The sequence below is a fragment of the Scyliorhinus torazame genome, chromosome 6 (assembly GCF_047496885.1).
Source record: "Scyliorhinus torazame isolate Kashiwa2021f chromosome 6, sScyTor2.1, whole genome shotgun sequence".
In the NCBI taxonomy this organism is placed as follows: Eukaryota; Metazoa; Chordata; class Chondrichthyes; order Carcharhiniformes; family Scyliorhinidae; genus Scyliorhinus; species Scyliorhinus torazame.
This window is the reverse complement of record NC_092712.1, coordinates 300,908,701-300,935,656: the sequence shown is the minus strand read 5'-3', so window position 1 is coordinate 300,935,656 and position 26,956 is coordinate 300,908,701. Positions and strand designations below refer to the sequence as shown.

The 26,956-nt window shown below is 50.8% G+C and overlaps 1 protein-coding gene across 1 annotated transcript; it reads right to left on the bottom strand.

Moving 5' to 3' along the window:
- Window positions 1-2,414: 2,414 nt before the first annotated feature.
- afg2b (AFG2 AAA ATPase homolog B) lies at window positions 2,415-5,229 on the bottom strand. The gene is made up of 2 exons (XM_072509920.1): window positions 4,854-5,229; window positions 2,415-4,403 (listed from the first exon to the last, which is right to left on the bottom strand). The coding sequence occupies exons 1-2, from the start codon at window positions 5,211-5,213 to the stop codon at window positions 2,502-2,504; spliced, it is 2,262 nt and encodes a 753-aa protein (XP_072366021.1). The 5' UTR covers window positions 5,214-5,229; the 3' UTR covers window positions 2,415-2,501.
- Between the last annotated feature and the right edge of the window lie 21,727 nt (window positions 5,230-26,956).

Genomic DNA, 26,956 nt, shown 5'->3' with positions numbered 1-26,956 from the left:
GTTATGGCAACCAATTTAAACAATCATAAAAGCCTTTGGTCTCGTCACCTTAGACCCATTCCTCTCTTGCAATTAATTCTGGTACAATGACTACTTATATGCATTAGTGTTACTGAGTCCTGTTGCTGCATTTCAGCTTGAGACTAAAGTCTCGCCTCCTATTGACGAACCGGTGGGAACACTGTGTTGCTTTCATTTGGGCGGTCTATTCAAATTATGTGCCTGTCAGGCATTTAACTGGCCAGCGTCAGGCTTCCCCCAAGATTTAGGATCCCAGGGGCAGGAATTATGCCTGTTGAGAATTTCTGGCCAATTAAAGGCTAGCAGTTCTCCATTACCGGCAGTGACACAATGGGTGGTAGTTGCTGCTGGCCATACTCCAAGGACTTTACCAGGGACCATTGCTGAATCCCTGGAGAGATGGTATGGAGGTTGTGGGGAGGATGTTGCAGAAAGGGGGAAGAGGCAGGGAAAGGGGGTTGCTTTCAGCGCCCACCCTCCCAACCTTTTTGATTCTGGAGTCCTCAATCGAGTACGGAGTACCTGACAACGGCCCCACTCTGGACAACCGCTGGCAAACCAAACAGGGTTCAATTCATCAAAACATTTATCACATATCGTGCTGCTGTTGCTACTGCAAACCGCAATGAATACTGAACCTGAAATAAGCTGTCCTGCCAGATGGTCAGTCTCCTGATCTTGTAAACAGCTCTGGAGACGAATAAAAACATTCTCCAGTTTTTTCTTGCTACCCACTGTAAACATGGTGGAAACTGCTCTTCAACAGAGTGGCAATCAGTGGCAGATTGCCATTCTGTGACCATTACTTGAGCCAACTTTTTTTCAATGTAATCTCACCCGATCTTCCGACTCAGGCTGACCGAGATGTGCAGTGCAGCACGTCCCTGGGCCCCAGCATCAAAATTTATCAACGTCAAAATGAAGAGGCCTCCCCCAATTTATACAGTACTAGCTGTCGTCAACCAGGTTAAGCTAAACATCCATTGAATTTATGTTTTTTTTGGCAGGTCAGGGAGAAGGTAAGTGTCTGAGATAAGTGGATAGGGTCTAGAAGAGTGGGGGAAGAAAATCAAAGGTCACCGGGGGATAAGAAGTCAGGGAGCAGATTGGAGGTTGAGGGTGGATCAAAGATCAGGGTGTAAATAAATTTAGAGTATCCAATTAGTTTTCCAATTGAAGGGACAATTTAGGGTGGCCAATCCACCTAACCTGCACATCTTTGGGTTGTGGGGGGTAAAACTCCACGCAGATAGTGACCCGGGGCCAGGATCGAACTGGGTCCTCAGCACCATAGGCCGCAGTGCTAACCACTGTGACGCCCAAGATCAGGGTTTATCAGAGGTTGGGAGTTAGGGGATCGGCGGTCAGTGGGGTTCGGATTGGAGGTCGGCCCTCGGTCGTAGGGCATCAGGTTGGGACCGGACTTCAGGGGATGGTGTGTCCGGGATCCTGTCGCGTCTGGTAGGGTTTGGGGTTGGGGGGAGTAGTCCATGGTGGGTGGGGGAATCCCATGGGGAGTAGTGTTGGGGATTGGGATGAGACCCTGGGGGTTCAGGGGGTTGAAAGTCCTGTGGGAGGGTGGGGGGTGTCATAAGGATCGAGCTGTCTCCTAGGGGTCGAGAGGTGTGGGGGGAATCCCTTCGGGATTCGGTCTGGGTCTGTTACCCAGAGCTTAGATGTGGTTTTAGTTCTTCTAATCTTTCCTGGGTAGCTATTAATGTAACCCAGTCAGAACCATCTGAAGTTTGTGATTCAAATCACATTTTTGAATGGTTCCTAATCCAGGGCAATTGCCCAGAGTAAGTTTGCACCTTTGGGCAATTTCCATGCAAACCCTTACTGGGTATAGGTATGGGTATCCCCCCCTCCAAATGCGACACTGTGGAGCTCACAAGGTACAGCCCTTCAGAGTCCCTTCAGTTTGATTTTTGCAATCAAAAGGAAGTAACTTCTTCAAATAGAAAATAGAAATTGTTGGACATGGCAATAGGCAATTCAACATCTGGATAGAGAAAATATTTGTTAATACAGTATTTTAAATATAAACATAAGTAGTAATAACAAGACTTGTTTAAGGAGCATGAAAATGGCAAAGCGATACCAATTAACAGAAGGGGGATGGTGTAGTGTGTGGCATAAATAAGGAAGCTATCGCTTCTTGGCCTTTTGGCGCAGATCAAGCGTCAGATCAAACCCAAGATGAGGTACAATGCCTTTTCTTATCAGCTTGGATCTTGTCTGTCTCTCTTGTGGAGACCATGAATTGGTTTCAATTTGAATTGGTCTTTAGAGCAAGCAATAAGATGGAATAAGGGTTTTTCCTGTGCACTCTGCGCATTTGCTTTGTAACTTTTAAGGATGGGATAAACTTTTAAAAAATAAATAAGGAAAGCTTTTTTTTAAATACAAAATACAAATTTATTAGAATTATATACTCAGTTCTGATTCTTTCATCTGGAGTAAAGTTAGGAATGGTCTGGCTACCTCCTGGTCACTGTTGAGAACAAATTGTGGTAGAAATCCAGCTGTTGACCTGTCAAAGAGGGCTTTAAATTCTGAAGAGATTTGAGAAAATGACCATGTTTCACAGCAGCAGCATCAAATCCATCTTCCTGCAGAGCCAATAAGGCAGCCTCTTTGCATAAATTCTGTATATCTGCCCCAGTAAACCCTGTGGTCTGAGCCGCCAGTTCCTCCAATAACACATCATCCAGTGGAGTTTTGGATGTGCAAATTCTCAGTATTGAAAGTCTTGCTTCTGCATCTGGAATTGGAACAAAGATTATCTGGTCAAATCTCCCAGGTCGCAATAAAGCATCATCCAAGAGGTCTGGTCGATTTGTAGCAGCCACCACGATCACATCTTTGTTACGAACCTCCTGAAACTCCAACATTTTTGACTGTTCCAATTGTTCTCCTTCAGGCAGGAGTATTTTCCTCTCAGGGTCTCTCCCTTTGGCCAGGGAGTGACCAATTCCATCCATTTCATTAAGGAGAACAGAGAGCACTCGCTCTTTAACACTGTGATCCACTGTTCCATCGAGCGAGCGGGATCCAAGCATGGAATCAATTTCATCAAGGAACAGGATTGATGGTGCTGCAGCTCGAGCTTGGTGAAAAACCTGAGCCAGGGCCTTCTCAGAATCACCTACAAATGGAGAGAAGAGATCAGCCCCACTAACCGACAGGAAAGAACATCGGCAACTGGAGGCTGCAGCCTTCACCACTGTGGTCTTTGCACATCCAGGCGGTCCATACAGGAGAATTCCACGAATGGGGGTCACACCCATCCTCACAAATGCCTCTGGGTACATCACTGGCCATTCAATGCTCTGTTTGAGTTTCAGTTTGACTTGATCCAGACCTCCAATCTGGTCCCACTGGACAGGTCTGAAATCAGTCAGTCCGATGCTGCTCCTGAGACAGGAAGGCTGCACAATCCTCAGCGCTTCATGGAAATCTGCAAAGTTAATTTTGTTGTCCAATGGTTCCTTGGAGCTGCGTCTCACGAGCTGCAGAGTGGCCTCTCGACAGAGAGCCGTCAGGTCAGCACCAACATAACCACTTGTAGCTTCTGCCAACCAAGACAAGTAAACATCAGCCCTCAGAGGCATTGCAGAGGTGATCGCTTGTAGAATGGATTGGCGCTGCAACATTGTGGGTACATTGATTGTGATCTCTCGGTCAAAGCGACCTGGCCTCCTTAGCGCGGGCTCCAAGGCTTCGGGCCTGCTGCTCGCTGCCACCACCAGCATCTGTGTCCAGGGATCCAGGTTGTCCATCAGGGTGAGAAGCTGGGCCACCAGCCGGTCCTCGGGCCGGTTTCCTGCTGCCGCTCTCCGAGGAAAAAGTGAGTCCATGTCATCGATGAAGAGGAGACAGGGTCCGGCCTGGCCCTGGGCCTTTTCAAACAGTCGCCTCAATTTCTGCTCACTCTCCCCAGGCCGAGATCCCTGGATAGCGGCAGGAGAGACCTCTAATATTGGGGCCTCCAGCTCATGGGCTAGGGCACGGAGCAGTGCGGTCTTCCCCACACCCGGGGGCCCAAGCAGCAACACCCCCCGGGGGCAGGGTAGGCCCAGGCGGCCCAAGGCCTTCGGGAACCGGAGCGGGAGGCTTAGCAACTCCCGGAGGGGGGAGGCCGCCTGCTCAAGGCCACCTAGGCGCAGATCACGGCCCTGGGATTGGAATTGCTCGGGCCTCAGCACCTCCACCACCTCCAGCCGCGTCCGGGTGCCCAGGAAGCCGGTGCTGCCTGGCTCCAGCTCTGGCTCCACAGCGGTGACTTCCAGGAGGCGCAGCCCAGGCCAGGCCGCAAGCTCCACAACAAACCCCGGGCACAGGTAAACACCCCTCAGCAGTTCCTTCAACAGCTCCCCGGTCTCAGCCCCGACTTTTCCCCCCAGGTCCCCAGCCTTGTCCTCTCCCTCCACGACCCTGGCCTCTCCCTCCGGGCGTCCACCCCCACCTCCCAGACCCCTAGCCCCGGCCTTTCTCCCCGGGGTCCCAGGCCTGGCCTCTCCCTCTCGGCCCCCATCCCTGTCCTCTACCCCCAGACCCCTGGCCTCTTCCCCCGGGCCTCCAGCCCCACCTCCCACACCCATAGCCCCGGCCTCTCCCCTCGGTGTCCCAGACCCGGCCTTTCCCCCCGGGGTCCCAGACCCGGCCTTTCCCCCCGGGGTCCCAGACCCGGCCTTTCCCCCCGGGGTCCCAGACCCGGCCTTTCCCCCCGGGGTCCCAGACCCGGCCTTTCCCCCCGGGGTCCCAGACCCGGCCTCTCCCCCCAGGCACCTGTCCTCTCCCTCTCGGCCCCCAGCCCTGTACTCTCCCACCAGCCCCTTGGACTCTCCCCCCAGCCCCCAAGCCCCCGTCTCGAGTACTGCTCGGACGCGAACCCGCCTTAGTTTCACGCAGGAAAGCGGCTGTAAGTGTCCTAGGCCGAGGCTCAGACCCTGGCAGGGCCTCCCCACCAGCCACGGGCTCACGCACTTGGTGTCCAGCTGCAAGAAGCCCTCGGCCCGGTCCCTCCGCGGCCAAGCCGCGCATAGAGCGGCCCCGCCTGGTAAACAAATCCGCACCGGGGAGCCAAGCTTGAGGCCCAGAGCAGCCAGAGCCCGAGGCCCCAGGCGGCAGCGCTGAGAACCGCGGTCCCCGGCGTCGGGGGGGAGCAGCCGGAGAGCAGGCCCGGCCATGGCCTCTGACCCCGAGACCCCGCCCACTGACCCTGTCGCCGTCCACTGACGTAGACCCCGCCCCCTCATCCCGGCCCCGCCAATGACCTGGGCCCCGCCCACTGGCCCGTTGTCAGAGACCCAGCTCACTCATCCCTCCCCCGCCCATTGTCATAGACCCCGCCCACTCACCCCGGGCCCGCCCATTGTCCGAGACCCCGCCCACTGATAAATAAGGCGAGCGAATTGCAGGGCCAGACTTCAAATGCCAAGGTCATGAGATGATAAAGGCCTGATTTTAAATCCCATTTACCCCTCCAAAGGATAGGAGTGTCCGGAATGTTTTAAAATATCAGGATCAAGCAATACACCCCTACCCAACCTCAAACCTGTCCCATTTTTAAAACATCAAACTGTGTTCATTGAGTGTCCCACAAGAGGCAGGTGGAACCTCACTGACAGTCCAGATTCTTGGCCAACACCATCAGCACTCAGCCTGTTGGAGGGAGCACGCGTGCGCTGCCATTCCTGGCAGCAGATTAAGGCAACAAAGGCAATGACAGGACCTGCTCCTCTTTGGAGTCTTTCGGCCTCCCCATGGCCCAAATATAGTCCGATGATTTTCAACCCCTCCCATCCCCTCTGATGCTGAGTCAGAGCTTGGAGCCTCTCTGCTGACTGCCGAGGACAGTCCACACAAGTCTCTCTGGCTGTTACCTCCTGCTGCTGCACACCTCTCCCAACCATAGGCCAGGAGTCAATCTGGTGGCTGTAGGATAGGGGTTGGCCTGACATTATTCTACTGAAACCCTGTCATTGAAATCGAGAGGGACTCCTCACCTTTCTGGATTTTGCAACAGCTACCTTTCCTTCCGCAGTCCCTGTTATTTTCAGGCCAATAAAGCTGCACATGGCACTGATGTGGCCCATTGTACGCCGTGTAATTGTGGTCTCTGTACTGCCCCAAACATATCCAGGCAGTTAAACTGATACCTAGCTTAAGGCATTGGTATCAGTAGTTTTCACATCTCAGAGACTGAAGCAGTTCATGTCCATGTGCAACAAGTCACTTAGGCCGGGGCAAGCAACGTTTGCGCCATCCAAGTACCAGGCAATGATCATCTCCAACAAAAGAGAATCTAACCTTCCATTGACATTAAATGGCATTGCCATTGCTGTGCCTCCCCCCCATGGCATTGCCATTGCTGCCCCCCCCCCCCCATGGCATTGCCATTGCTGTGCCTCCCCCCCCCCCACCCCCCAACTATCAACATCCTGGTGCTTACTATTGACCAGAAACTGAACTGAAATAGCCATATAAATACGATGCTACAAGAGCAGGTCAGAGGCTAGGAATCCTGCAGTGAGTAACTCACCTCCTGACTCTCCAAAGCATGTCCACAATCTACAAGGCGTAAGACAGGACAGTGATGGGATACACTTCACATGCCTGGATGAGTGCGGCTCCAATAGCACTGAAGAAGCTTGACAGCATCCAGGACAAAGCAGCCCATTTGATCGGCACCCCATCCTTAAAATTCCCTTCCCTCACAACCACACAGTGGCAGCAGTATTTACCAACTGCAAGGTGCACTGCAGGAACTCATTGTGGTAGTCACCACTGTTTGCATATATTACGTATATGAGAAGTAATACGGTAAGGCTCCGGTACTACAGGTACGGGGGTAGATCCCTGCCTGCTGGCTCCGCCCAGTCGGCGGAGTATAAATGTGTGTGCTCACCGAGCTGCAGCCATTTCGGCAGCAGCTTCAGGAGGCAACACATCTCTGCTTAATAAAGCCTCGATTGCACTCTACTCTCTCGTCTTGATTGATAGTGCATCACTCACCAACTTGAAAACCTTCCTGACCCACAACCTCTATCACAAAAAAGGACAAGGAGCACTACCACCTGTAAATTCCCCGCGAAGCTGCACACAGTGCTGAATATGAACCGTATCACCATTCCTTCAGTGTCATTGCTTCAAAATCCTGGAATTCCTGCCTGGACTGGAGCAGTTCAAGAAAGTGGCTCACCAGCCCCTACTTAAGGACAATTCGGGATGGATAACAAATGCTGGCCTTGCCAGCGATGCCCCCGATGAAAGAAAAACCGTGAGGAGAATTATTTGAAGGCCAGGGGATTGTTCACTCTGAAGAAAAGAAAGCTCAAGAAAGTTTGTATTCAAATATTTAAGACACGTTCAAAATTGATAAGGTACATCCCAATTATATGTTCCAGATTCCCTCAAACTCTAAAAGCAGAGGGCTTGAGCTCAAGCTTGGAAGGGGAAGGTATTCAGACAGCTTAAATTGGGGCTTCCAAACCATGGGTCACGACCCCACGGGATTTTGTGGTCATGTGCTCTGATGCAGCAGAGCTGCCCTGGAACTCGGACTGATTTGTGACAACTGTGAGTCCTCTTTAAATCATCGCCTTTTTTTGTTTCTGCTTGTAGATAATAATCAGGATCATCTTGCATTAATAATCAGGATCCTATTACGTCAACGTCATTTGCCAGTTGTGTCAATAATCATGATCCTATAAGATTAATAATCAGGATGTTACTACATTAATAATCATAGTCCAAATACATTAATAACCTATTAATAATGCCCCCACAACTCAACAGCTGAAGCCCCCCACCCCCACCCCACTTGACATGTCTTGTCTCACCCAAATTTTCACTCTGTTATTACGCAGATTCTGAGGCGTGCCATAGTCATTATGGTGCGGAAGGAGGAGGTCATTCGGCATTGAGTACATACCAGCCCTCTCCACACCAATTCAGTCAGTCCCATTGCCCTATTCTATCTCCGTAGCCAGTTAATTTTGCTCAAGTGCCCGTCCAATTTCCTTTTGCAATCATTGACAGAATAAAAGATATTTGAAAGAGTGGGTGACTGAAGAGTAGCCGTTTTTTTTGGTGAATGGCCAGATGGATTGCAGAGTTGTTGCCAGTCCCGTTCCTATTAATAGCCCTTCTGTCGGCATAATTAGCTCAAAATTACACAACCTGATAATAAATCAGGGTTGCTGCTTGGCTGATGAGGGCTAAGCCATCAAGTGCTGGAGGAACCGTTTGAGAACAGTGCCTGCTTTAAACGTAAGGTGCAGCGGCAATGAGTTAATTTGCTACCACTGCTAACTGGTACCTGGATAGGGGGGTAGCATTCGGAACATTAGCCAAGAGGAAACTCTTGTGTCAGCCCTTTACTAGCATTAAAAATTTAAAGGTGGTCCAACAATTTCGTTGACATGTAACAGATGACAACTATTTGTAGAAAGGAAATAACCAATGGAAAATTCATCATTACATGAGGGATAAATAAAATATCCCTGGGGCCATGCTGAATAAATAAAAGAGCCTCCTTACATGAATTGATTCACACAGTTCATGAGTGTCTTTGCCACAGACCTATTAGGAAGTCATGTTTTCATATGGGTCTATGAAGGTGTCCTTTATTTTCATTGAGGACTGGTGTTTAACAAAAATTCAAGTGCTTCAAAACTGAGTGAGTTATATTGGCCATAGCCCTGAGTGGTTCATTTTTACTAAACCCCGACTCCTGGCCTGTGTTCTGTTTTTACTACAGCTTTGAGTTTTAAATACTTCGTAGATCTTTCAAAATAATTTTAAAACATGAATGTTTCAGTAATTTTGGGTGAATTTATTGGGATGGGCGTAGAGGAACATCTGTGATCATGCAACCCTTTCCTCAGGTCAACATGACCATCAACTTATTTGAAGAGAAGGGATTAAATTAAAATCAAATCAAATCCGATCCATTGCTGCCCCATTTGCTTACTCTCAATCATCAGCAAGTTGGTGGAAGGGTTTGTCAACAGTGCTATCAAACAGCGCTTCAATAGAACAATAGAATAGAACAACAGTACATTACAGCGCAGTACAGGCCCTTCGGCCCTCGATGTTGCGCCGACTTGTGAAAGCAATCTAAAGCCCATCTACACTATTCCATTATCATCCATATGTTTATCCAATGACCATTTAAATGCCCTTAATGTTGGCAAGTCCGCTACTGTTGCAGGCAGGACATTCCACGCCCCTACTACTCTCTGAGTAAAGAACCTACCTCTGACATCTGTCCTATATCTCTCTCCCCTCAGTTTAAAGCTATGTCCCCTCATGCAAGCCATCACCATCCGAGGAAAAAGGCTCTCACTGTCCACCCTATTTAATTCTCTGATCATCTTGTATGCCTCTATTAAGTCACCTCTTAACCTTCTTCTCTCTAACGAAAACAGCCTCAAGTCCCTCAGCCTTTCCTCATAAGATCTTCCCTCCATACCAGGCAACATCCTGGTAAATCTCCTCTGAACCCTTTCCAATGCTTCCATATCCTTCCTATAATGCGGCGACCAGAACTGCACGCAATGCTCCAAACGCGGCCGCACCAGAGTTTTGTACAGCTGCAACATGACCTCGTGGCTCCGAAACTCAATCCCTCTACCGATAAAAGCTAACACACCGTACGCCTTCTTAACAATCCTAACAACCTGGGTGGCAACTTTCAGGGATCTATGTACATGGATACCGAGATCTCTCTGCTCATCCACACTACCAAGACTCTTACCATTAGCCCAGTACTCTGTATTCCTGTTACCCCTTCCAAAATGAATCACCTCACACTTTTCTGCATTAAATTCCATTTGCCACTTCTCAGCCCAGCTCTGCAGCTTATCTATGTCCCTCTGTAACCTGCAACATCCTTCCGCACTGTCCACAACTCCACCGACTTTAGTGTCATCCGCAAATTTACTCACCCATCCTACTACGCCCTCCTCCAGGTCATTTATAAAAATAACAAACAGCAGTGGCCCCAAAACAGATCCTTGTGGTACACCACTAGTAACTGAACTCCAGGCTGAACATTTCCCATCAACCACCAACCTCTGTCTTCTTACAGCTAGCCAATGTCTGATCCAAACCGCTAAATCACCCTCAATCCCATGCCTCCGTATTTTCTACAATAGCCTACCATGGGGAACCTTATCAAACGCTTTACTGAAATCCATATACACCACATCAACTGCTTTACCCTCGTCCACTTGTTTGGTCACCTTCTCAAAGAACTTCACCTTCTCAAAGAACTAAGCTTCCTCGCCAATCAACAGCTCACTGTTGTTCAGTTCGTTTCCTGCCAGGACTACATGGCTTCAGACCTCACTATGGCCTTGTCCAAGCATGGAAAACACGGCTGAATTCAAAAGGTAAGATTAGAGTGAATGCCCTTGACATCAAGGCAGCATTTTGCCAAGTGTGGCATCAGGGAACCCTAGCAATGAATTCAGTGGGAATTGGAGATGAACATGCCACTTGCTGACATCATTCAAAGTGAAAAGGAAAATAGCTGTTGTTGTTGGAGAACAATAACCTGAACCCAGGACATCACTGCAGGAATTCCTCAGCCTGGTATTCCAGGCCCAAGCAATTTCAGCCGTTTCATCAGTGACGTAGCGTGCATCCTAAGGTCAGAAGTAGAGATTCCAACTGCACTGTGGTCAGTTCAATTCACATCTCCTCAGACACTGACCACATGTATCGCAATCTGGACAGCATTCAGGCTTGAGTTGATAAACATGAATTAATGTTCCCTCAAAGCTGCTTGGCAACCCGAACGCCCTACAGAGGCTGTGCACAGGTCGGCCCCTTGAAGTTATTGCACGTGCATGGCCACACAACAAAATTAAAGGAGGTGCAGACTTAAACAAATTCACTGTGGACTACAAAATACCCACAAGTACATTGGTGGCAAGTAACACTTGTGCCAGGCAATGACCAGCTCCAAAACGTGAGAATCTGGGCACTTCCCTTTGACATTCCATGGCATTACCAATGTTGAAATCTGCCCCCATCAATATCCTTGTGGGTCATCATTGACCAGAAATTTAATTAAACCGGGCCATATAAATACTGTGAACAGGTCAGAGGCTGGGAATTCTGTGACAGTGAGTTACGCCCTACCTCTCCAAAACCGTTCCACCAAGGCACAAGTCAAGGCCATGTTGGAATATTCTCCATTTCGTTGCAGTTGTGCAGCTGCAGAACACTCAACGCACGCAGGGCAAAGCAACCTCCATGATCAGCACCCCATACACCACCTACAACGCTCACTTCTACCACCACGGCACACCATGTTAGCATTACGTACTATTTACAGCACCTTGCCAAGGCCTCCTCAGCAGCATCTACCAAATCTCTGACCTATAGTATCCAAAAGCCCAGAAGGAGGCCATTTGGCACCTCTTGATTTCTGTAGGAGCAGCTCAGCTCATCCAAAGCCCTGGCCACCTCCCCGTAACCCTGCAAATATTTGATGTTCAGCCGCTAATCAGAATCCCTTTTGAAACCCAGGACTGAATCTGCCTCCACCACTCTTTCAGGCAGTGTATTGCAGACCCTGGCCACTTGCTGAATAAATAATGTTTTCTCATATCGCCCTTTGGTTCTTTTGCCAATAACGTTAGATCTATGTCTTCTGGGTCTTGATCCTCTGCCAAAGGGAATGGTTTCCCCCTATCTACACTACCACTTGGAAGGACAAAGGCAGCAGGCGCATGAGAACACCACCAACTGCAAGTTTCCCACCAAGTAAGACATCATCCTGACTTAGAAACATATTGCTGTTCCTTCAAATGTCACTGGGTCAACACACCGGAACTCCTACTGAATGCCACTGTGGGAGTATCGTCACTACACACACTCCAGGTTCAAGAAGATGGCTCACCATCAGCTTTTCAAGAGCAATTGAGAATGTGAAATAAAATGTTGGCATTGCCAGAAACGGCCACTGATGTGAATGAATAAAAAATAGAGACATGCAGCTGGATTCTTCGGCCGCGCCCGCCGCCAGATCGCCACGGACAGGACAGTGGCCATGTAAATGTCCGTTCATCCCGCCCACAGTGCCGAAGCTTTTCATCTTGTACCCATCAGGACAGAGTCACAAGAATATCAAATCTCAAAGTGAGCAACAATTTATAGTGCATGTGAAAAGGATGCTGATTGGTTGGCAAATTGGGCAACAGCTGAAGCTAGTTGTTTCTCGCTACTACAAATGGCATTCTCCATGCCCGACACCTTCGAGGCCCACCCTCAGGTGAGGGGTTGGTTCCTGGGTGACAAGGGTTATCTGCTTCAGTCGTGGCTAATGAAGCCTGTCTGGAGGCTCCAGACTGATGTGGAGAACCGTTATGACGCCCAATGCAGCAACCAGGAGCGTCATTGGGCGGTGCATCGGTGGTCTAAGGATGCGGTTCAGGTGCCTGACTGCTCTGATGGGGCCCTCCGATACAGCCCTCGGAGGGCCTTCCATCTTGTGCTGGCCTGCTGAGTCCTCCACAACATCGTGCTGCAGAGGGATGACATGATAGAGGAGGAGGAGGATGAACGGCAGGTTTTGTCCAATGAGGAGGATGTAGGGTTAGGCCAGGATGGGCAAGGCATGCGGCCTGGACACGTACAGAAGGCCACAGACAATGTGTGCGCCAGGGTCACCGCACACGGGACAACCTGATCGCCTCCAGGTTCACCGGCTAGGCGGCCTGGTCGCCAACAGCTCAACCCGTCCCATCCCCACATACCACCCACCCCCCAATGGCCATCTACCCTCCTCCCCTGTCCCCCCAGTCCCCCCTCCCTGCACTCCATCCCCCCACCCCAGCACCTTCACCCCTCTCAGATCTCCCCACCAGCTTCACCGCAGGATGTTGGCCCTGGGTCGACAGTATCAGCAGGTCTGGTCCATGGGATGAATGATGGTGGCCATCAGTGTGATGAGCTCTGGTGCTCCACATCGTTTGACAGAGTCTGACTCTCGCTCCGGTGTCACACTTCACTGTTTGCCCGGGTTCTCCCTGCATGAGTGCTGGCCAGTCTATCTCATGGGCCCACAGATTTTAAGGGGAGGCGGGGTTGGGGAGGGCATCTGGGATGAGGGGGGTTGCTGGTTATGGGGGTGATGAGTGCTGACAGGTCACTCACCAGGTAGATCCTATCTCATGGCGCCCCACATCTCTGGCTCAGTCCCCTGCCACCTCCAAGGACGACTCTGGGGGCAATGCTGGACAGCCCTGGGGACGCTTCCCCTTCCTTTTCCAACACCCACACCCCACCAGCCCCCACACCATCGCCAACCCCCGCCTTTGGAGTGACTGGGCTTGGATAGACCCGGCAGTCTTCCGGGTGTCACAGGTTGTGTGGCGCCACCCTGTTCTGCCTGCTGCCCATCGGATATGCCAGGGACAGGTGGGGTGGATTCAGTGGTGCTGCGGTGTTCTCCCTCCAGTAGTCATCAGCACGGGCACCGTTGGGGTGCCCGATGTCCCCGGGGCTAATCCTTGGGTGCGGGTGTGGCTGGAGTGAGCTCTGGGTGCTCCACTGTCACCTTGCGCTATCAGTCCTGGAGGTCCGCTCTAGTCTCAACCAGGGTCTCCAGGCTTGCAGCCATGGAGCACAGGGACAATGCCACGTCCTTCAGGTCAGCCAGGTCAATGCTCTTGACACCCGCGGCCATGGCCAGTTGCGACTGAGCCACGCTCTGGAGCGCCGCAGCCTTGTCCATGTAGCCCAGGTACAAGGCTGCCCGTGACATGGCTGCCCTGTCGCGTGCCTCAACCACCGCCCGCACGGTGTACCCCAGGCCTTGGACATCCAGACCCATGGCCATGACCTTCGTACCCAAGGCTTCCACCGCGGACCCCACCTGTTCGGTGTTGGCCTGGGTGGCACGCATTGTCGGCAGTGCTCCTGCTCCTGCAGTTGGTTGGACTCCTCCAACTGTACATGCAGGTGCTGGAGGCTGTTGACACCCCCTCCTATAGTCCCTGGCTCTGCGCCTACATCTCCACGTTGATGAGACTGCCCTTTCCAGAAGCGCAAGACATTCTGGACAGCAACTAGTCCCAGGGGTCGGTCGCCCTCCGACTGACCTCTCCCTCAGGGGTTCCTAACTCCACCTGATGTACCGCAGCATGTGTGCCGTGCACAACAGATCGTGTCCCTGGAGCCTCTTCACTAAAATGACCGACCGAGGTGAGAGTCTCTGAGATAGTGGAGGCTGCAGGTGACAGCAGTGACGAGAAGTCGGTCTCGTCCCCAGACTGGTCCTTTTGGATATTGCGGGGTTGCGGTTGGACTTGAGGGACCCCGGATGCTCCCACCTCATTGGAAGGTGACCCTGCAAGACAAAAGGCAAGACGCACGGTGAGATCAAGGGTAGGCGTGGTGTGGGGGGAGGGGTGACTCACATGCCATAGGGACGTCGCAACCCATTGGGGGCTCACTTGGTTGTACCATACCGACGTCAGCCTTTTCAACTGCCCGCTCTCCCAGCCCACCGACCAGGTCCATCGCCCTCTGCTCCATGGCGGAGAGGACCCGCAGGTTCGGCGGGCCCTCTCCGGTCTTCTCCCGCTCCCAGCGGTTGTGCGTCCACGTCAGGGTGTCCGTGTCTAGTGGCCTGTGTGTGCAGGGCAACCCGCCATGGCAGGCGCGATGGGTGTTGGCATATGGCACTGGGTGGAGTGTGGAAGGCTGCCGGCGGGTGGGGTTCGGTCGCCCTCTAGGAGAGTGGGCACGTGAGGGGTGTGGGACAGTGGTGGTGCCACGCACAGCGAGTTGGGGCCTCACCCTGGCTGGCCTGGGGCGTTGCCCATCCTCATGCAGCACTGCCTACACATCTGCCTGGAGGGGACCACATGGGGGTGGGGGTGGGGGGTGGACGACGGATGTGGGGTTGGGGTGTGTGGGACGAGGGCAGTTCCAGGGGCACGGAGATGATGACTCACGCGGGCCGCCCTGAGGCGGTCGTGCAGCTTCTTCCGATACTGCTGGCCGGTCGTCGCAGAGGTGCCAGTGGCACTCACCGCCTCTGCCAACTCTACCCAGCCTCAATTGACCTTGGCGAGTGGCAGCCTCCTTCCCACCCGCAGGGAAGAGGGTGTCCCGCCTTTCCTCCACAGCATCCAGCAGTATCTCCAGCTCTGCTTCCGCAAATCTTCATGGAGCCATCTTCTAGGCTGGAATGAGGAGTGTGTGGGGAGTGGAATGCTTATACGGGGCTCTAGCTTGTCAAGCTCTCCAGCGCCAATCCCGACCCCAGCAAATCCCACGCCGCCATGGGTTGGGATTGCACTAGGTTCACATGGGGAAAATGCTGGCCCATTAGCATGCCCTGAATTGCTCCGGGCCTGGCACCCCCATCGAGACCGGGAACACACCCCATTCAATCGCGGCGTCCGCACTTAGTCACTCAAGGAGAATCCAACCCCTGGTGTATAGTAATGGTGAAGTTATCCATCAGGGCCCCACCTTCTCAACCTTGCCCCTTGCCTGAGGTGTGGTGATCCTCAGGTTAAACCACCACCAGTCAACTCTCTCCCTCAAAGTCGGATGGTCATCTGGGACTATGGCAACTTTACCTTACCTTTAAACCCAGGTGCAGTGGCCACAATTTCAAAATTTATGGATGACACAAAACTTGGAAGTATTGTGAATCGTGTGGAGGATATTATAGAACTTTAAAACAGCATAGACAGCTGGGTGGAATGGGCAGACACGTAGCAGGTGAATCTTAATACAGGTAAGTGTGAGGTCATTCATTTTCATAGGAAGAACATTTGCAGACAGTATGACATACAAGGCACAGTTCTAAAGGGCAGAGAGACCTGGCTGTATATGTGTGGAAATCATTGAAGGATTTGGATAATGAAGCATATAGCATCTCAGTGGTTATCAATAGGTGCACAGAGAACAAAAGCAAGGACGTTAATGTTAAACGTGGTTCAGCCTCAAATGGAGTATTGTATCCAGTCCTGGATGTCACACTTTAGAAGGGGTGTGAAAACATTAGAGAGGGTGCAGAAAAGATGCAAGTGAATGGTTCCAGATGTTGCATAGATAGATTTGTGACGTTGTAACTGATCTTGGAGAAGTGAAGAGGTTGTGAGGATATTTGATAGCGGTGATCAAAGTCATGGGGAATCTGGACAGAGTGGATAGAGAGGAACTGTTCCCATTGGCAGAAGGATCAATAATCAGAGGGCACAGATTTAAGGCAATTGGCAAAAGCAGCAACAGGGAAGTGAGGTAATACTTTCTTCTGTGCAGCAAGTGGTTAGACTCTGGAATGCACTGCCTGGGAGTGTGGTGGAGGCAGGTTCAAACAAAGAATTAGAAAGAGAATTGGATTATTTTCTGGAAAGGAAAAATGTGCAAGGGTAGAGGGAGAGGCAGGGGACTGGCACTAAGTAAATTGCTCCTTCAGGGAGCTCGAGCAGACGCGATGGGCTGACTAGCATCCTTTGCTGTAACTATTTTTTCAAGAGTAGTCACCCTTGTAATGTAGGAAAGCCAGCAGCCAACCGCCGCAAGCTCTCACAAGCTGCAATGTGTTGATGGCCAACTTATCCCTCTTAATGATGTTGATTGAGGGATCAATAGTTATCAGTACACAATTCTCCTGTTCTTTTTTGAAATAGTGATATCGAGCAGTTCCTCGTTAGTATACTGGTTTGTATCCCCGCCTGTCATGCGGGAGACTGGGGTTCAATTCCCCGACATGGAGCTTTGTCGCTGTCCAGAAGCTCCACTGGAATCCTTTTAGGGCAGCACGGTAGCACAGTGCGTAGCACTGTTGCTTCACAGCTCCACGGTCCCAGGTACGATTCCCGGCTTGAGTTACTGTCTGTGTGGAGTCTGCATGTTCTCCCTGTGTCTGTGTGGGTTGCCTCCGGGTGCTCCGGTTTCCTCCCACAAATCCCGAAAGACGTGCTGTTCATTGAATTGGACATTCTAAATTCTCCCTCTGTGTACCCAAACAGGCGCCGGAATGTGGCGACTAGGGGCTTTTCACAGTAACTTCATTGCAGTGTTAATGCAAGCCTACTTGTGACAATAAAGATTATTATTATTGTATCTTTTTTTTCGTACAATTCCAACAGTGCCCTTGGAAAGAGCACCCCATCCAAGCCCAGGCCTCACATCCTATCCTCATAACCCAGTAACCCCACCTAACCTTTTGGACACTAAGGGGCAATTTAGCACGGTCAATCCACCGAGCCTGCACTTCTTTGGACTGTGGGATGAAACTGGAGCCCCCGGAAAACTCCACGTAGACAGTCACCCGAGGCTGGGATTGAACCGGGGTCCCTGGAGCTGTGAAGCAGCAGTGCTAACCACTGTGCCACCGTGGGACCTGAGAGGGCAAACATGGAATGGATTTAAATACTTCGTCCAAAAGCTATTCCCTGCAACGGTGCAGCACTCCTTCAAGATTGCACTGATTCGTGAACCCAACCATATGGGCTTAAGTGCTGGAGGGGACTTGAACCCACAACCTTCCAAATCAGAAGTAAGACTGTTACCTACAGAGTCACAGTAGGCATGAAGTTGCGGCGAGGTGGTAGCAAACGTACACTACAGAAGCCAAATGAGGCTTGTGAGACAAGGAAAGGCTGAGGGAAGTAAGGAGTTCCACAGTTTTGAGGTCCTAGTCTAGAAAAGGTTATGATGTGGAGATGCCGGCGTTGGACTGGGGTGAGCATGGTAAGAGGTCTTACAACACCAGGTTCAAGTCCAACAGGTTTGTTTCGAATCACTAGCTTTCGGAGCACTGCTCCTTCCTCAGGTGAATGAAGAGGTAGGTTCTGGAAACATATATGTATAGACAAAGTCAAATATGCAAGACGATACTTTGAATACGAGCCTTTGCAGGTAATTAAGTCTTTACAGATCCAGAGAGAGGGATAATCACAGGTTAAAGAGGTGTGAATTGTCTCAAGCCAGGACAGTTGGTAGGATTCCGCAAGCCCAGGCCAGATGGTGGGGGGTGAATGTAATGTGACATGAATCCAGGGTCCCTGTTGAGACCGCATTTATGTGTGCGGAACTTGGCTATAAGTTTCCGCTTGCCGTTTCTGCATTGTCGAGCGCCCTGAAGGCCACCTTGGAGAACGCTTACCCGAAGATCAGAGGCTGAATGCCCTTGACTGCTGAAGTGTTCCCTGACTGGAAGGGAACATTCCTGCCTGGCGATTGATGTGCGATGTCCATTGATCCATTGTCGCAGCATCTGCATGGTCTTGCTAATGTACCACGCTTCGGGACATCCTTTCCTGCAGCGTATGAGGTAGACAACATTGGCCGAGTTGCACTGGTATGTACCAAGTACCTGGTGGGTGGTGTTCTCATGTGTAATGGTGGCACCCATGTCGATGACCTGGCACGTCTTGCAGAGATTGCCATGGCAGGGTTGTGTGGTGTTGTGGTGGCTGTTCTGAAGGCTGGGTAGTTTGCTGCAAACAATGGTTTGTTTGAGGTTGCGGTTCTTTGAAGGCAAGTAGTGGGGGTGTGGGGATGACCTTGGCAAGATGTTTGTCTTCATCGATGACGTGTTGAAGGCTGCGACGAAGATATCGTAGTTTCTCTGCTCCGGGGAAGTACTGGACGACGAAGGGTACTCTGTCGGTTGTGTCCCGTGTTTGTCTTCTGAGGAGGTTGGTGCGGTTTTTTGCTGTGACGCGTTGGAACTGTCGATCAATGAGTCGAGCGCCGTATCCCGTTTGTACGAGGGCATCTATCAGCGTCTGTAGCTGTCTGTTACGCTCCTCCTCGTCTGAGCAGATCCTGTGTATATGGAGGGCTTGTCCATAGAGTATGGCTTCTTTATTGTGTTTAGGATGGAAGCTGGAGAAGTGGAGCATCGGGAGGTTACCTGTGGGCTTGTGGTAAAGCAAAGTTCTGAGGTGACCGTCCTTGATGGAGATGAGTGCGTCCAAGAATGCAATCGATTTTGGAGAGTAGTCCATGGTGAGTCTGATGGTGGGATGGAACTTATTGATGTCATCGTTTAGTCATTTCAGTGATTCTTCGCTGTGAGTCCAAAGGAAAAAAATGTATCTGGTGTATAACGTCGGTTGAAGGTCCTGTGTGGTGAGGAGGTCTTGTTCAAACTTGTGCATGAAGATGTTGGCACATTGAGGTGCGAATTTGGTCCCCATTGCTGTTCCGTGTGTCTGGATGAAGAAGTTGTTGTCGAAGGCAAAGACATTGTGATCCAGAATTAAGCGGATGAGTTGCAGAATTGCGTCTGGAGATTGGCAGTTGTCGGTGTTGAGTACTGAGGCTGTTGCAGCAATGCCGTCGTCATGGGGGATGCTGGTGTAGAGTGCCGAGACGTCCATTATGATGAGGAATGTTCCTGGTTCAACTGGTCCATGGGTGCTGAGTTTCTGTAAGAAGTCAGTCGTATTGCGACAGAAGCTGGGCGTTCCTTGTACAATGGGTTTCAAGATGCCTCCGATATAGCCAGGGCGGTTCTCACACAGGGTCCCATTGCCTGATACGATAGGACGACCTGGTGTGTTGGCCTGGTGTATCTTTGGGAGGTAGTAGAGATCTCCAACGCGAGGAGTAGGTGGGATGAGAGCACGTAGGGTGCTCTGAAGGTCTGGATCCAAGGTCTTGATAAGTCTGTTGAGTTGATGGGTGTGTTCCTTGGTCAGATCTGCGGGTAACTGTCTGGCGTGTTCCTGGTTGTTGAGTTCCGTACACATGAATACGGCCTCAACTGTGACCTTGGATTCATGTCGCATTACATTCACCCCCCCACCATCTGGCCTGGGCTTGTGAAATCCTACCAACTGTCCTGGCTTGAGACAATTCACACCTCTTTAACCTGTGATTATCGCTCTCTCTGGATCTGTAAAGACTTAATTACCTGCAAAGGCTCGCATTCAAAGTATCGTCTTTCATCTTTGACTTTGTCTATATATATGTTTTTGGCACATACCTCTTCATTCACCTGAGGAAGGAACAGTGCTCCGAAAGCTAGTGATTCGAAAGAAACCTGTTGGACTTTAACCTGGTGTTGTAAGACTTCTTACGAGAAAGAGTTAGAGCATGACTTACCCACGTGGAATTTCAACTGCTGCCATCTTTGCAGAGAATGCAAAGAGAATGAGGGCCCATGTTTAATATGGAGGCAAGAGGAAGTTAAAGAAATTTGGCATGTCTGCATCAACTCTCACAAACGTCTACAGATGTGCCATAGAGAGCAGCCTATCCGGCTGTATCACAGCTTGGTATGGCAACTGCTCGGCCCAAGATCGCAAGAAACTGCAGAGTGTGGTGAACTCAGCCCAACGCATCACACAAGATTACCACCCTCACATTGATTCTGTCTCCATCTCCCACTGCCTCAGAAAGGCAGGCAGCATTATAAGAGACCCCTCCCACCCAGGCTTTGCCTTCTTCCAGACCCTTCCATCAGGCAGAAGATACAGAACTCTGAAGACCCGCACATCCAAACATAGGGACAGCTTCTTCCCCACAGCTAGTAGACTCCTCAACAACCCCCCCTCGGACTGATCTGTTCCCTGTAAGAACACTATTCACGACACCCTATGCTGCTCTTGCTCATGTATTTGCTTTGTTTGGACCTTGTTCCACACTGTAACCAGTCACTGTGTGTCGATGTACCATTTGTCAATGTACTCTGTCGATTATTCCTTGTTTTGTCTCCTATGTACATGTTGTGTATGTTTCCCTTGGCTGCAGAAAAATACTTTTCACTGTACTTTGGTACATGTGACAATAAATCAATTACCTTTTTTGGAGCTGACCTGCATGGCCTTTATAAGGACAGTTAATTAGCGGGCATGTAAGCATTGGCTTTCCTCAGTGAGCCAACCTCTGTTCAGAGAGCAAATCAATTTGGTAAAGTGCATATCAAACTTACGTTTAGCCTCTCATTTACATATGCAAATGTCTATTCTAACTCACCTCTGGCAAGGAAGGTGCATGGCAGTTTCAATACTGGACACTTTGAGGCCCACTTCATGCCTGTAAAACTGACAAGCATCACTAAATTTCTAGGCCATGCTGCTTCCATTGCTCGGTGAGCCTTGCTGAAATTGCTGTTTTCTGTTAAAGTAATTGTGTCTTTTATGAATATTGTGACTTCTCCTCCTTTTCCAATGTCCTTTCGAAAGATGTCAAGACCTGTAACGATAGAACTGCTTAAAATTATGAAATATTGGGATTGGATTAATCAAAGCAGTGTGATTGGAGTGATTATGGGGTCAAAAACGCTGATCGAAAGATGCAAGATTAAATGTAAGAGGTTTGGAACATAGAGCAGGTGAAATGTCTTTGTCCTGTGAGCTGTGAGGATATAAAATTCACTTCCAGGTTCAGTGTTTGAGACAGAAGCTACAACATTGTGTCATCCATATAGCTCCATTATTGGTACTGAGAAGGTTCTGGGTTAAATTCCCACCCGAGGCCTTGAGCACAAACATCAAGGCCAATACTCCAGTGTCGCACCGAGGGAGCACTGCACCATCAGATATGCCTTCTTTTAAAATGAGATGTTGAACTAAGGTCTCACCTGCCTGCATGGATGGATGTAAAAGATCCCATATGGCTTTATTTTAAAGAGTTGTCTCCAGTGTCCTGGGCAATATTTATCCCTCAACATCGCAAAACGATCAGATTATCTTGTCATTACTGTCCTGCTGTTAACAGGAGTTTCTTTGGTAATTTACTCCCTTTGGTAATCTTTTCCATATGGTACGTTTCTGAGCATCGCTGTCAAGGTCATGAAATGAACAAAAACTTTAGTTCATCTCCTGTAAACTGGTGGTACAACACCAAGGCACAGGATTGTATGTGCAATTAATATCAAAACAGGGAGGAGAGACTGTTAGGAATACATGGTGAAGATACAGATAAAATATAAATATTACATGCTGTGTTTTAGAATTTATTTTTCCACAATATTATAAAAGTGCCACCCCTTAAATAGTGACATCCCAGTTTGGTAGTCTAAGGCTTTATCAGTTTTTTAATCATTATATTTATGGAACAAGCATCTCATCAGATATTTATGTTCATTTATATTTAATTGCAAGTTTACTTTCAACGTGTGTTCAATTGTTTTGTTTTTAAAAAAATAATTTTTATTAAAGGTTTTCATAAAATATCAATAACAAAATGAGAAAGAAAAAAGAACCCAACAGGGTTAAGTACAAAACACAATCTAAAAAAGCAACCCCCCCAAACCCCTCCCCCACTGTACATAAATAATAAATTAACATTAACACTCCGAATTAACACAACAGGAGCGAAATTCTCCATCCCGCCCCGCCACATTTCTGCCCCGACCTGCCGGCGGGATTCTCCGTTACCACGGCCGGTCAATGGGGTTTCCCATTGTGGGGCAGCCCCACGCCGTCGGGAAACCCACGGGCGCCGGCAAAACGGAGACTCACGCCGGCGGAGAATGACGCCCCAAGTGTCTACACCCCCTCAGACCCTCCAGTGTAAATAACATAAACAAAAATAAAGTAACCCCCCCCCCCGCGAGCTGCTGCTGCCATTGACCAATGTCTATCGTTCTGCCAGAAAGTCTAAGAATGGTTGCCACCGCTTAAAGAACCCTTGTACCGACCCTCTCAAGGCAAATTTCACCCTCTCCAATTTAATGAACCCTGCCATATCGCTGATCCAGGATTCCACGCTTGGGGGCCTCGCATCTTTCCACTGAAGGAGAATCCTTCGCCGGGCTACCAGGGACGCAAAGGCCAGAATTCCGGCCTCTTTCGCCTCCTGCACTCCCGGCTCCTCTGCCACCCCAAATATTGCGAGCCCCCAGCCCGGTTTGACCCTGGATCCTACCACCCTCGACACCGTCCTCGCTACGCCCTTCCAAAATTCTTCCAGTGCTGGGCATGCCCAGAACATATGGGTGTGATTTGCTGGGCTCCCTGAGCACCTAACACATCTGTCCTCACCCCCAAAGAACCGGCTCATCCTTGTCCCGATCATGTGTGCCCTGTGCAGCACTTTAAACTGTATGAGGCTGAGCCTCGCGCACGAAGAGGAAGAATTCACCCTCCCTAGGGCATCTGCCCACGTCCCCTCTTCGATCTCCTCTTCCAACTCCTCCTCCCACTTACCTTTCAACTCCACCACCGAGGCCTCCTCCTCCTCCTGCCTCACCTGTTAAGTTTCCGAGATCTTCCCCACTCCCCCCCCCCCCCCCCCCCGAAAGCACCCTGTCCTGTACTGTGTGTAGCCGCGGGAATTCCACCACCTGCCGCCTGGCAAACGCCCTTACCTGTAAGTACCTGAAGGTGTTCCCCGGGGGGGAGCCCATACTTCTCCTCCAGCTCACCCAAGCTCGCGAACTTCCCGTCCACAAACAGATCCACCAACTTCCGTATCCCTGCCCTGTGCCACCCCGAAAACCCGCCACCTGTTCTTCCTGGGGCGAACCGGTGGTCCCCCGTAATGGGGTCCACGCCGAGGCCCCAACTTTCCCCCTATGCCGCCTCCACTGCCCCCAAAGTTTGAGGGCCGCCACCACCACCGGGCTCGTGGTATACCTCCTTGGAGGGAGCGGCAGCGGCGCCCTTGCCAGCGCCCCCAGACTCGTACCCACACAGGACGCCATCTCCAGCCTCTGCCATGCAGCCCCCTCCCCCTCCATCACCCACTTGCCCACCCTCCCCTTCGACTCCTCCCATTGTGTGGCACACCCTCCTCTCCCGCTCCCCATCCACAGGCTCTCCCCCTTGCCCCTCCGTTCTAAGCGCAGGAAACAATCCTCGCTTCCCCGCCCCGGCCCCGCCCCCCCAGTCTTCGGCGCGGGAAAAAAGCCCGCGCTCTCCACCTACCAGGCCCCGCCACCAACCAAAAAAGTGCCCAACCCGCCCCATCCACCCGACCCGACCCGAAAGAGAAAAACACAGAGAAAAAGAAACCCAAAACAATGCAAAGGCTCGCCAACACTCTATGGGCCCCTTCCAGCTCCAGGGGCCCCTGGAAGGACCCTGCTCCCATCAGCGAGTTGAACATGGTGACCACATAGGCCCCCGCGTCTGGCCCCTTCAGCCCCTTCGGGAGGCCCAGAATCCGCAGATTCTTCCGCCTCGACCGATTCTCCATCTCCTCGCACCGCTCCTGCCATTTCTTGTGGAGCGCCTCGTGCGCCTCCACCTTTACCGCCAGGCCTAGATCTCGTCCTCATTGTCAGAGATCTTTTGTCGAGCCTCGCGGATCGCCACCCCCTGGGCCGTCTGTGTCTCCAGCAGCTTATCAATAGAAACCTTCATTGGCTCTAGCAGGTCCATTTAAATCTCTCTGAGGCAGCGCTGGATACCCTCCTGTTGCTCCTCTGCCCACTGCCTCCACGCTGCCTGGTCTCCGCCCGCCGTCATTTTGTCCTTCTTCCCTCCCTTCTTCTGGTCCACCACCACCTTTTTTGTCGCCCTGCTCCTAGCTAAAGCCATATACTGACGGGGAGCTATTATTAACTCCTTCCCACACCGGGAAACGTCGATAAAGTGCCCTTGGGTGCCCTGAAAAGAGCCCAAAAGTCCCTTTTTGCGGGAGCCGCCGAATGTGCGACTTAGCTCTGCATAGCCGTAACCGGAAGTCTCGAGAGGGAATCCTTTTGGCAGTGTTCGCTTCACCAATTTGCCCCAAAAAGTCTGTGGAAACTCCTGAAAAAGGTCTGAGAGTCCGTTCCAGACGGGAGCTGCCGAATGCGCGACCTACTCCTCCGTGGCCGCCACCGGAAGCCTCATCCCCGCTTCTTCAATGGCCTTGGTAGATCTTTTCACAGTTGTTCCCTCTGCTGCTAGAATTCACCTTTAATAGAGGCCCTCAAGTCAGCTTGCAGCTTTAAGCTTGCCCTTCCCCCGCCTGCATGCTGGAAGAGGCCCCTCTCTCCCCTGCAGTTACAGCCAAATCTTTTACTGTTTCTGCCGGGTCTGGTAACCAAAAGACATACCATTCCTGGGGGACACTGTCAGGGGAATGTTGCAGTCTTCTTCCCACACTGGGAAATGTCAAACAAATGCCGTGGGGGCCCAATAAAGAGCCAAAAGTCCGTTCCAAGCGGGAACTACCGAATATGCGACCTAGCTCTGCATAGCCGCACCCGGAAGTCTGTGTTCAATTGTTATTGTATTATCTGAAAAAAGATTACTAAGTTAGATTATGGGTCCGACCAGAGCGTTTATAGATTTTGCTCCACTGTAGGGGACTCAGCGATCCAAGTTTCTAACCACGCTTCTGGTCAACACAGCTAAATCGCTGGCTTTGAAAGAAGACCAAGGCAAGCCAGCAGCACGGTTCAATTCCCGTACCAGCCTCCCCGAACAGGCGCCAGAATGTGGCGACTATGGGCTTTTCACAGTAACTTCATTGAAGCCTACTTGTGACAATAAGCGATTTTCATTCATTCATTTCATATTGTCCTGGAGGAGCTGCTATCTCTGTTGGAGCACCAGACCTCCCCTCTGCCCTAAATCCTCCCACCCCCACCTCTCCACCCCTTCTGCCGCACCCTCACCACCACCCAGCCTTCACCTCCCTACTACACCTCACTCATTGCATTTTACAACGAGGGGCCCTACTGACAGCCTTACCTGGTTTGCAGGTGGTTGTTTTGCAGGCGTGTCTCCTCCATTATGGTCTGCCTGCTACTACTTGGGTACAAATAATAACCCGGGAATGTTTACTCTCTTGGAGGCAAAGTGTCCTTATTTGGCAGGATATATTGTGCCACTGGTCGTAGAACTCACATCTGCCCTTTCATACCATTTGTGGAGGTGACCTTGGAGTTGTTGGGGAAGTTTGAAAGATGTGGGAGATAGTGAACTGAGAGGATGAGTGTCTAATGCAGCTTCAGTGTAATGTTCAGCTCCTGTTCTGAGTCGTACTGTTGCACTACAGTCAATATGAGACTGAACTAGATAATGGAACCTCAGTTCACTCTTTCTACAGATGTTCACATGTCAACTCAGCACCTCACCAAACTATTATGGTCTCTCTCCTTGTTTTCTTGTCGCTATGCCAATCCAACAGAGAGCAAAGGAAGAAGGTCAGCAGGTTGTAGGCTCCTCTGCTTTAGACTCAGAAAGCACTTCATCGGGTAGATAATCATTAGTCTTCTCCCACCCAAGCTCCAGTCCAGAGGTGTGCATTTTGGGGCTATGCTGTTGTCTATTTTGAAAGTTGCGGCAACTGCAAACAGATTTAAGCAAAGGCTGAATATCAGAGGAACATACACAGGGTTAGGCCCTGAAGTGGACCGGGGAACCTGAGGGTAGAAGATAAGGAGGCCAACCCTGTTGGCCGCAGGGTTAGCTGGTGGCTGCCCTTGGCTGCCGAGTGTGGGGACCTTGGCAGATCTCAAGTATCCCTGAGTTTAAAGGAGACACACTTGAAGAGCAGTATTTTGTGCGGGCCACGAAGAATCCAGCACAATTTGTAGAATAGAAAGAAATAACATTTATTTACAATAACATATATATATATACAACAGCAGCAGTAACTCCCTTGCTGCTCACTCCTCTCTAGCTGGTTCCATACTGGCCAGCTCTATTTATGCAGGGAACCTGCTAATGATTTCTCTGCCCCTCTCGTTGGGGAAGGTCATACTCCCTAAGGATTGTGGGATTGCCATTAGTCCCCAGCCAGTGGTAAGCGGGCAGGTTAGAACATCCCTCCCCCCCCCAAAGTCCAAGGAATCCACCGAAGACCCGGGCGAAGGAGGGCGTCGGACTCGTTTTGCCGCAGGTCGGACACCATTTGCACAAGGCGCTGGATCGGGCGTCGTGTAACGAGTCAGAGAACGGCGCTGCCTTGATGAACGGCGTAACGGTTGTACATCCACGGCCCGTGGGCCTGAGGACTCCCCCTCTGAGGTATCCTGTGTCTCCATCTCGGA

What these genes read in the sequence shown, in the direction of transcription:
- afg2b (XM_072509920.1), bottom strand. Translation starts at nt 5,213, where the DNA reads ATGGCCGGGCCTGCTCTCCGGCTGCTCCCCCCCGACGCCGGGGACCGC. An exon ending in GGGGAGAGTCCAAGGGGCTG is followed by an intron (nt 4,404 to 4,853) that starts GTGGGAGAGTAC and finishes GTCGGGGCTGAG; the next exon opens with ACCGGGGAGCTGTTGAAGGA.